This window comes from Takifugu flavidus, chromosome 10 (genome assembly GCF_003711565.1).
Source record: "Takifugu flavidus isolate HTHZ2018 chromosome 10, ASM371156v2, whole genome shotgun sequence".
Lineage (NCBI taxonomy): Eukaryota > Metazoa > Chordata > Actinopteri > Tetraodontiformes > Tetraodontidae > Takifugu > Takifugu flavidus.
Genome location: NC_079529.1, coordinates 1,201,709 through 1,213,249, shown reverse-complemented (window position 1 = coordinate 1,213,249; position 11,541 = coordinate 1,201,709). Strand labels below are relative to the sequence as shown.

At 43.6% G+C, this 11,541-nt stretch overlaps 1 protein-coding gene across 5 annotated transcripts; it reads right to left on the bottom strand.

Moving 5' to 3' along the window:
* Positions 1-193: 193 nt before the first annotated feature.
* Positions 194-9,963, bottom strand: kcnj14 (potassium inwardly rectifying channel subfamily J member 14). 5 transcript variants are annotated; one of them, XM_057046001.1, is made up of 7 exons: positions 9,774-9,963; positions 6,257-6,367; positions 5,578-6,112; positions 5,439-5,466; positions 3,444-5,359; positions 2,618-2,935; positions 194-2,539 (listed from the first exon to the last, which is right to left on the bottom strand). In XM_057046001.1, the coding sequence occupies exons 5-7, from the start codon at positions 4,485-4,487 to the stop codon at positions 2,303-2,305; spliced, it is 1,599 nt and encodes a 532-aa protein (XP_056901981.1). In that variant the 5' UTR covers positions 4,488-5,359; positions 5,439-5,466; positions 5,578-6,112; positions 6,257-6,367; positions 9,774-9,963; the 3' UTR covers positions 194-2,302. The 5 variants fall into 5 exon arrangements, with proteins under 5 accessions (XP_056901981.1, XP_056901983.1, XP_056901980.1 ...); XM_057046003.1 differs by having other exon boundaries at positions 3,444-6,112; positions 6,253-6,367; XM_057046000.1 differs by having other exon boundaries at positions 3,444-6,112.
* Between the last annotated feature and the right edge of the window lie 1,578 nt (positions 9,964-11,541).

Sequence of the window (11,541 nt, the reverse complement as noted above, 5' to 3'; positions counted from 1 at the left end):
TGTAATTCAAATGCGACAAGAAGAATCATTTATCACTGGGCGCATTAATACAAGCAGTCTGTCACGAAGACAAAGTTTGTATGACGACCTTTATGTGCAAAACCAGCGTTTTCTTAAGTATAAGAAGAAAAACAAACTGCTTTAAGCATAAACATGCAGTCATTTCAGTAATAAATGGGCGTCAGTTAGCAGATTCGAGTATAACAAGTTTATTTTTGGGGCAAGAATTCTCTGCGAATCGAGTTACACTCTTCATTAAGCAGTTCAGAAAGCACTTGAACAAGAACAAAACAGGATTTACCAATCAGTTTTTGCTTTCTAATAGCTCTGTATTGCTTTGTGCCTGAGGAAGTTAGAAACACATTTCAATATTAGAGCAGAGATGTTCATTTGCACAGTGATTTTGGAATGATGGGCATGTTTTACATAAGAGTAAAATGATTACATTGATTATTCAGTGAACAATCAACTCAATATTTTGATGAAATGACCAAGTCTTCTGCTGTTATTGTAATATTATATGCACCTTGTGTATTGAATGTTAAGCAACCAGTGTTACATTTCATGGGCCCACCACAGAGTCTATAAATACAGCATGGTGGCATCAAGGGAGAAGTGAAATGAGAGGAAACAAAAAACACTTAAATGTGGTAGATTATATGATGCAAATTCACAACTCTTCAAGGTCAGAATAACACAATTCTTTCAACAAACGGAATGAAACACCAGTACTGGCAGACTGAGGCTGACCTGTGCTGGCTGAGCAACAATGCACTCTTGCAGCGCTTTATATTTGATATTAGTCTCCTCATGTGCAAAGAACAAGTTCACAAGCTGTGCAATGGGCCAAGCGGGCTGCAATCCAAACACCAACTTACATCTTTTTCCATCCCTCCCATATTCCCCACATAAAACAACTACTCTAAACACATTTCAATACTCAGGTGGCATTGTGCAAATTATAAGCAAGTCCATAATAAACTACTACCTTGTGTGTGTGTTATATAAAAGGCAACTATGACATGTTTGGTTTTGTTTTGTTTTTTGCTATATATTATCAGTGCATTTCATAGACATCTAATGGATTCACAGTAATTGCCTCACAACATCTTGCAGATTTTAAAGTGACCGTAAAATGCACTCTTGCATGATTCAATAAGAGTTTGATTTAACATTAGATATCGATGCTTCTGCGGTCGGATGTGGAATCATAATAACAGCACTACTCACTGTAATACATTTTAATAAAACTTGCTTAACAAACTAGATTCACTTAAATTTGGTGCACTTTCCACAGTCCTCATCCAGTTGCATGCTACACCAAAGAAACAACAGATCAGCTCATCATTGTCAGAACATTTCTCTCTCTTAGACAAACTGTTCTGTTTATATTGGACACACCCCTGTGCAATAAAAATGTTCATGAAGAGGGTCCTACTTGACATGAATCTAGTCTGACTGGAGTTGAAGACACTTACATAGTATAGCTCTCTTACTATAAGTGCTATTGTCTAAAAACATGCAAGTAAAATACATTATTGTTGATTATAGCAACATGAACACAAGTAGATGCAGCAGAAACAAAATTCCAAAAGAAGAAATGTGTGTTAATCATCTGATCTGCCATTTTCTGGTGTAATCATTAGGTTTGAAACCATGAATTACACAACCAAACCAAACGATTTTCCACCCAGCACAAAATGTTTGATAAAATTAAAGTGTGTTACAATCAAACACATTTAAATAGCATAAAATGTTTTTCCTTGTTAAGAACATTCAACATGGAAAAGAAACAGCTCAGAACTGCTGCATGTTTTCAGCTGTCTCTCCCTCATGCAATGTATCCCCCACTCAGCTGCATAAAATGTGCCCTATTCATACTCACCATAAGAAAATAAATCTCGAAATGATAAATGAGCATCACAGTGGGATACATTCCTGAGTTGTACCTTTGAACAGTACACAGCTCTGTAGTTCCCCGTCAGCCACCAGGTGGTGCTGTTGAGCGCTGTTGCCAGGCAGACGATGGGGCTGATGTCTAATGTGCTGTGGTAGCGACGGGCCAGATGTGACACCTGGCAGTCAGGTGATTCTCAAAGATTGCCAGGATCAATCAGACAACTGGGTCAAGTAATGCTCCTCTAAAACTCATAAACCCTTAAAAATGACATTTTTCTCCTGTGGTCCGTTTATAGACTTCCTACCTTTGATTATCAGCCTGTAAAACCCATAAACATTTAAAATTCTCTCTCTTGGCCAATCCCCTAAACGTCTAACTGTATTTTACCATTCAGGTTGAGACTCAGTTGTAGTGGAGATGCCCCATCAGAGACTGTCTTCTTGTTGGCGGCGAAGGACAGTCGGGATTTTGGTTCTGATCGGGCTCATCGTCTGGTGTCACGAGCTGCAGAGCCACTTCATTCACATAGCAGAAAGATGAGCGTGAGCTTTGATGGCTCTTCTGCTCTGCAAGCTCTTTAGCACTGCATGATGGTGTATCCGGGACTTCATAGGTCCGATGGAAAAACGAGTAGTCCACCTGGGGTAGAAAATACAGGAAAAGTCAGTTTCCTTGAGTGTTTCGTCTGTATACTGCACATCTGTGTACTTTTCTGACCTGGTAGCACTCCTTCCTCTCAAAGAGCACTGGTTCGAATCGATGTCCCCAGAGGATTTCAGAAGCCACGTAGGAGCTACGACACTGTGTGGTCATGGCCGTGGCCTCCACCATCCCCTCAAGTATGACGACCAGCTCCAAATCGGCGTCCTTTTCTAGGGTTTTTCGATCAATCTCAAACAAGGGTGACTCATCGTTAATCTCGTGGACAATCGTCACCGGTGAGACCAAGAAGATGCGATCGGTGCCGGTGTCGAAGCCCACATTGATGTCTACGTTGTCCAATGGGAGGAACTCTCCCTCCTCTGTCACCCTGGGCTGAAGTTGGGAATAGAGAACACAGTGATGTCACCAAGAGAAACATTGACGATGTTGTGGAAATGTACTTAAATCTAATTAAATTCATTTCAAATCGGTGCATTCTCATTTGCAAACGTAAAATAACATTAAAAACAGCTCAGTGTTGGGCAGATCCTGACCCACATTGACCAAAAAACCTTTGAAGGACCCACATTTTGGTCCGAGAGGTAAACACAAAGTGATCCTTTATAAAGCTCTAGCCTACACGGAGTTCTCCTCACAGAACCAAATGGGATAACAGAGGACAATGGTCCTCCGTTAAAGAATTGTGGGGAAAGTTAATCCACATTAAATCTCCCTACCACTGAGGGAGGATAAAATAAGCTCTCATTAACAACAATCTGGAATACAGGCCAGATGGTCCGGCCGCTCTGTCGTCCTCTCTCATACTACCTCCAACTCTGACCTCTCACAACAGCTTCTTTATAAATTTGGGGAATTTCTTTTTCCTACTCTGTCCACTCACCTTCAGCAGCTGTGCTCGAACGTGCGCCTCTACCAGGTGGCTCTTGCGCATGTTTCCAACCCTCCACATGACGCAGAGTTTCCCGTCCCTCAGCGCCACCACGGCTGTGTCAGAGAACACCAGAGTCTCGTTGCGCTTCTTGGGCTTGGCAATCTTTGCCATGACTGCCCCGATGATGAAGGCGTCAATAATGCAGCCCACAATGCACTGCAAAACGACCGCCACCACCGCCAGGGGACATTCTTCGGTCACGCTTCTGAACCCGTAACCGATGGATGTCTGCGTCTCCAAGGAGAATAGAAAGGCAGCCATGAAGCTGTTCACCTGGAGGAAGCAGGGCTCCCCTACAGTTCCCTCTTTTTCAGACTCTCCTCCCAACCCAGCCTCTCCTGATCCCGGAGAAGAACCTGAGCCTTTAGGAAGCCCGATTGAGAGGTCCCCATGTGCAGAGGCGATGAGCCAGAAGGCAAAACCAAAGAGCAGCCAGGAGAGAAGAAAGGAGAGGGTGAAGATGACGAGCATCCAGCGCCAGCGGATGTCCACACAGGTGGTGAAGAGGTCGCTAAGGTAGCGCTGGCCCCTCTCGCTCATGTTGACGAAGGTGACGTTGCAGCGTCCGTCCTTGCCCACAAAGCGCTGTCGGGGCCGGCGGCTTGAGCGCCTGGTGCACCTTCGGCCCGTAGTAAAGGGGGAAGAGAGGGAATCCTGGTCAGAGGATGACCGGTCTTTCGCTCTCCCGCCTTTACCACTGCCTTTGACAACCCCGGAGCACATTCCTCTAGCTCTCATCCCGCCTTCTCCTGCATCCCCTCCAACTGACTCCCCAATGGTACTCTGCCTCCGTGCATTGGTAACCTTGTCCTGAAACGGTATGAATTTGCCATTCAGGGCGCGGGTCGGGGAAGGACTGCTTGGGGAACCCGCTGGACTCCCCCCCACCATAGCCGTATCCGCATCACTCAGTGCTAGCCTCATGACCTCCTCTTCCTCCACTGGCCCGTCTACCACAGCACTGAAGCGCCGTTTCACACGTGCAGCTCCCATCGTTTGTCAAAAAGCCTGGAAAAGTTCAGCTTCAATAATCCCTTGATCCAAGTGTCCTTATGCTGTCGGCTGATATAGTCAGTTCAGTGCGTGTCCATAACATTGCTGGTTTTTAAATGGAAGATACAAGTTCAAGTGACGTCGATCTATCACTTGTTTACCTCCACTATAGTCCTTACTTTGACAGATGTAGCCTTTGTCTCAGGGGTCTGGAGGTGGATTCAAAGAATGTCCACATTTAAACATACTCAAAAAATAATGTTTTAGGTGCTGAAAACACAGACGTCATAGATACATGAGGGATTTGAGTCTGTTGCGCAATAATCCATTTGACAGAGACAAGGTAGTTTAGGGCTGTATGGGCGGTAACAGTCTTCATAAATACATGCGGGACAAGTTCTGGTCTAGTTACAGGAAATAAAGGGATGTCTGGAGCAGAGGTGGGATGCACATTACAGGGCGGTGCATACAGGACGGGCAAACTAAAAGATCAACGACACGATGAGAAAGTATTTTACATGCAGCCAAAAAAAGCTGAAGAAAAAAACAAACAAGAAAACATGCTGAATTCTTACGACCAGTTATTTGAATTTTTCATAATCCTTTGGCATCAGCATGAGGAAACAGAGCAGAGAACCTTTAGTAGGGTCAAATGTCCACTGTCATCACACACCCTCAGAAGCTGGAGAAGGCACAGAATGTTGCGTACTCAACGCACGCTTTCTACCGGCTTCACCGCACCTAAATTTGTGCTGCAACTTGCTGCCCTTCTGCCAAAGTCAAGGAAACGATGCCCTTTCCAGTCAGTCATGTCACTGCTTTAGCATCATCATTCAAAGGGTCTGCATACCTGTTTAATGGCCACGGTCAAACTGGCAAAGAAGAAACAGACCTGAGCCACACTGCTGTTAGCAATTACCTGCAACAATTAGCCTCTGAAAGCAAACATACCTCATTACAGCCGAGAACTCACCGAGGCCTGACGATAAGAAGAAAAGAGAGATTACTTTGATCTGCCTTTGACATCTCGTGCGCTTCCAGCTTTGAGTAGCAGATTCATATGGAGGGAAAAGATAAGACCGCACGTCACCTGTGGAGGATTTCTACATCTTTTCTGGAGGTTTGGTGTCAGAGTTAACAGATCAGGCGGAGAAGGTTGTTTAGAGCATACGCGAGCTGCAGATTAGATCTGTTTGAACAACGTCACAAAAAGCATCCAAGCACATTTCCATGATTTCAATTCCAGTTCATATGCGGCGATAACGAGGAACACAAACATGCGGGGTAAACTTGAATCATAATAGTAAGAATGAAATCAGATCATTACCTTCTGTAAACATTTACAGAGACTTCAACAGTTTCTCCAGAGAGATTCAAACCCACAACCCTTTATTTCACAGTACACACAACAACCTGGAAATGCTGTGGCTACAACAAATGGAAGTGGGGGAAAAGATCTCTCCTGAAGTGTGAGCTGACATAAGGGTTCATCTTTGCTCGTGTGTCGACCCCCTTTAAGACACATCCTGGGTGAGTTCCTCCAAACAAAAGATGTTCAGAAGATTACAACAAAACTCTCTGTCATTTTCAATCTTTGTTGTGTCCCGAAAGAGCTTCTTGTCAGGCTTAAAAAGAAGAAGAAGAAAAATAAAGGTGAGAATTAACTGTTTCGACAATATGTGTCTGTTTACATTCTCTCAGTCATTAAAACCTTTAGAATGTAACAAATGACTAACATTTAAATTAAGAATGATTAGAAACCTACTTACTGGTGTGGTTAATCCCAAAATTTGTCACGCAAGACCTGGGATTGACATCGGATTAATCCAGTGATCAAATATGCTGCAGGTTCTCCCACTGAGCGCTTCGATCCTGAAGATCTGCCGTGAAGGAAAAGCCTTTAAATTAAGCAGGAGGAATAAACTCTGCACATGGAAATCAGTGTCAGATCAGAGAAATCAGAGATCACGACATTCTGCCAACATCACCACAGGCAGAGCGTGCTCACATTTACCCAACTAAACGGTTACCTATGGGGTGACTAACATGGGTCACAAACCCAAGTAGAAAAACTGGGTCACACCTGGAGTTATTGATGAAATCAGTGTTAAAGTGAGACTCCAAATTGGGGCTAAAGAGGCAGAATGTGCCGAGGATTACTGCTGCACTTGTGACTCTGCTAATCCTTCACGGCGTTACGCAACAGCCTCTTCTGCCATAGAAAATGACAACACACCTATTAAAAGCCCCAGGTGTGTGTGTGTGTGTGTGTGTGTGTGACACCTGGGCAAGAGAGATCAACTGGAAGTGTGCACGGTGGCTATGCAGCGAGGAGGACGTGCATGTCCAGCCTGGAGGCCTCTGCTGTAGCTCATGCCAACACCGAGGGAACGAGCTCTCAGGTTCGCTATCTCTGCCACGCGGCGGAGTGTTGCCGGACACCTGACGACCGGCTCGAGGAGGTGATGAGGTGTGTGTGCTCGTGAGCGTGCGTGCGTGTTGCCTAACCATATCGTGATGAGGTGACAAATGTCTCAGGTGACCTCTTATGTAAAAATAACGGAGCGCTGGATCTGCGGTTTGTCCATAAAAGCTGCGAGACGAATCCGAATTTAACCTCCGATAAAAAAATAAAAGTTTTGCGGCAGGTTTCCTTGTTTATATGCTTTCAATGACAATTTATAAGGACAGATACTGTAGTGGAATTTAGAAGTGACTGCATTTATAACTTATCACCTGTTCTTTTATTGGTACATTCTAATTTAAAGAATTGACTTATATTTAATGTGGTTCTATATATTCATTATGAAATAAATATTTTACAATAATATTTCAGTTTATTAAATACTGGAAGATATTCATACAAGGATAGATGTAATATTTAATAGCTGAAAGTGGCACTTTAAAAGAGTTAATTATCTATTGGTATCATATCTAAAGATAATGGTGCTCAGTGGGTCGGAATAAGCAAATCAGATTTTTGCTCATTTAAAAAAAGATTAACTATAGAAAAGAAAAAAGCAGTTGTTTCCTTTGATAATGAAATCATTCCCCTCCAAGATCAAAGTCCCATCATCTTTGTTCCAGCTCCAGCTCTGTTCTTCCTCCCTCACTAACCCTCACTAACCCGACCCATTTCTACCAGATTATCCGACCATGTCACCGTTTATACGCTCAGATTAGACTCAGAATGACTTGAGCGTCATTGTTAAACGCTTCTAATAAACTATTTACTTCATTTTATGTCAGACTTCCTGTCTCGCTCTTACACTGGGTTTTATAAGGATAAAATAAGGATCTTTTCTAAAGTGTTTTGCTGGTTTCCTGATGTACTGTGAGCAACACAAAAAGCCTCAGATGTCACCCTCTAGTCATAGAGAGATCAATACTGGTAATTGATCGGTGGAGCTTAGAAACCAGGGCATATGCTGGTCTGCTCTGGATCACAGCTCTCTGTTTGGGTTTCTCTTTTTCTCAGTTGCTTGAACTTGACTTTACATGTGGGATTTTATTGAAAGTTTGATTTCAGGTGGCAGATGTTGTCATGGCCAACGCTGAAAATATCACTCGACCGTGCCACCACAGGAGCAGTGACCCTTTTGATTTCTCTCTGTCCGATCGATTCTTTTCCGGTGAAGCGCTGATCTGGTGGCATCGTTCACGAGATGAAGCTCGCAGCGTCCCGCAGAACTGGACGACGCGTTATCAGGAGAAAAGTGGCAATATGGGCACCCATGATTTACTGTAGCGGCTGTAATTAGACAGGGGCTGTTTGAACCAACATGCCTGCTTGTTCCTGCTTTTAATTTCTCCACATTAGCAGCTTCAAAAAGAGTCAGAACTGGTTCAGTGGTCTAGAAGGATATCATGAAGACACCAGGAGGAGCACGGCTGAATGATGCCTTATGCAGATGTCATAATAAATTACAAATCAAGCAAGAGGTCAAGTAGCAACTATATATAAAGAAACCGATTTCCACAGCACCAAGAGGGAAATAATTCTACAGTATAAGAATTCTGACACTGTATTTTCTGCCTTTGGACAGCAGTCACTGGTGTTTCCCTCACTTCCAGCAAGGGCCACGAAACCAGTAACTCTGCTAAACCAGGTGATATTAAAACAGGATCTAAAGTATGCACACAACTAAACCCTCCAAACACAGCAAGTAGCCATAATGTGGCGGCACAAAGATAACTAGGTATGGCTACGACCGACGACAATGACACCTGCTCATGTGAAGCTGTGCAACATCACAATTTAAAGAACATACAGAAAGGCCTTAGCTGGAAACCACGGCTGTCAGAATAAATAAAATAAAACACAATAAAAGGCCTCCTCACTCACTACAGCGTTAACGTCAGTAAAACATACTTTGAATATTTTTAGATTTGCTGACATAATAAAGGGCTGAATATGTTTTTGTTACTTGGGAATCCTGTCAAATCCGACTGGTGTCACTCAAATTGTCCCTAACCTTTTTGTCAGTTTTCAGAACCGACTAATCGCCATAGCAACCAACAACCACATCAGTCACGCTGAATAAATACAAAGAGCACAAAATCGTCTAGCATCACCCAAACAAATACATAAATGCTACTTCCAGGAACAGGAATTCTAGCTAGAGCAATACTTATGAACAAAACAGAATTCTAAAAGTGAATATTATCATTTTTATATACAAAAGGATGGGACGTGCATGTTTTTTCTGATGCATAGCAACCCTGAAGTCACCACAAGGCCCAGTGAACAACCAAGGTCAATCAGGTGAAATTATTCTGGTTTCAACAACAGAACAATACTGGAAACCTTTAATCTTTATAATAATAATGCATCCGAATCTAAATGTGAGTAATGAGAGTTTGGCCTTAACTCTCTGTACATCCCATCAGAAATACCTTGCTCTCTAAAGAGATTAGATTCATTTTGCTCTCAGGTCTGCAGGAGAATTAATCGGCACCTGTTCACATGTTTGCTGTGAATTCCCAGCTTACAAAATCAAAAACAGGATTAAAGTAGCGATCATCGGGACTCTGAGCTTTGTTCCCCTCATCTGCTCACTCCCCCCGGGTCGTTTCACTACAGACGACGACATTTCCATTTTAAAGGTGTTCGGAGAAAAAAACTGCTTAATTAGGGAAACGTTACAATTTAAAAGCAAAAGAAATCTCACATGTTTGGAGTTCTCATAGTTTCAGGCGACCCGCAACTTTTAACGCACGTTTACAGGCAACACATTAAACAGAAATTGCGTTTAAATGACGTTAAATCCTTCAGTCAACTCTCACCTCTCGCGAAGTCTCCACGTTTTGCCGACGTCACTCTCGCGCTCTCCGCGAGCCGAACTCGGTGACGCTAAATAAATAAATGACATCGCGAAGGCGCGAGCTGCCTCGTGCTGACGTTCTGTCAGCAGGGCACGAGCCATCAGGTGGTGGTGGGGAGCGCGTTCGCGTGGCGAGCTGTTCCCAGAGACGAGCACGCGCCTACCGAACGACCTTGTGCCTCCTACCCAGATGCCTGATTAGTGAAATTAATCAATGAAACGTTGTAAGAATATATTATTATTTGTTTGCACGTGGATTAGGGTGCAGTTTAGTAGTTTCAGTTACATTTGTAAATGAATAAACGTGATGTAAATAAAGAGAGAGAGAGAGAGAGAGAGAGAGAGTAATCTTATCTTTTTCAGTGGCCTCTGATGACGCGAGTTATGAATTATTCTTTGTAAAGCAACGTTTAAACTTATTGAAAGTATCGTCCCCAAACTACGGTAGAGTTTTCATCTCGACCTGTGTCTATGACCTCGCGGTCGTGAACTTGTAATTGCATAAGTGTGTGAAAACTGATTGTGATTGACTCGTGGAAATCTGTGCGGGAGGAGGCGACGATGATGACGTCAGCCTTGCGTGAGTGATCGAAACCGTGTCAGTCCACAGGGGTGTGACACAGGTGTGATAGAAAGTGTCAGGTAACCTGTGCTCGTGCGATGACGTTTCGAATTCCCAGTGTCGTTGTTGTTATCCCACATTAGATTTAGCAAATCTCCATCGTTAACGATTAAAAGAGACAAAAATCACACCGCAAAAATAAAAACTACCTTTGAAGGGTCAACTGTGTTCACTATATTTGACTGACAGCTGCGAGCAGAAGATAAACATGCACAACTGGGACAAAACCTTTCTTTTGACGTGTTTGACATGCTGCGTTCACTGCTGCGTGACTCAACATCGGCTTCCATCACAGCTACTTTCACAGACTGTTGTTTGCTATAAATCATGTGCAGCGCGGTAAGATGCAGAAAAACATGGTGGATGTGCAGAGGGGTCTGTCCATGTTGGCTGCAGTACAGACTTTAGCCCAGCAGGGGGCAGGTGGCAGCTGTTTCTGGTGACCCTCAGAGACCTGCGCGTCAGTTTTAGGACCTACTGGTTTTCTCTAACTGGTGGTCTGCTGATGAGACTGGATTACTCAGGTTGACTAGAGGCTACACACCTGGTTGCTCAGGGAATAATTACAAGGTGAGATCAATGCCGAGCAGCTGTGCAGGAGCCAAACTTCACACCTTTGGGTGTTTTATGACGAGTGAAAGCCTCTTCTCATGCAGTAATTAGAACCATAACATCCTGCACAGTTTGATGTGGTCCTCCCCAGGGTCCAGATTTAAGTGCTCTGTCATTACAGGGAGAGGCACAATAGCTCTTTATGCGCAGAGGGAAAATGCACCATTTGCACCTTTTGAGCTATTTGAGATATTTTTAAAGGTTTTAACAAAATGTCATTATCAATCTTCAACTGACTAATCATTCCAAAAATTCTTTCTCTGCCGGTGCTCCAGCACTGATACCAGGGGCCACACCTCCTCTGATTTACTATTTTCTTTTTCAGGGGGGCAACAGAATCAAGCGTGATTCTCAGTGAGGTCGCTGCACCTTCAGCAACAGAGTCGACCTCAGCAGGGCTAAGATTATAGTGATTGATCCGTGGGGAAACACACGGTGGTCCTGGGATCAGCACAGGGATCACTTCCTTAAACTTAGCTACAGCATTATCTGAGAG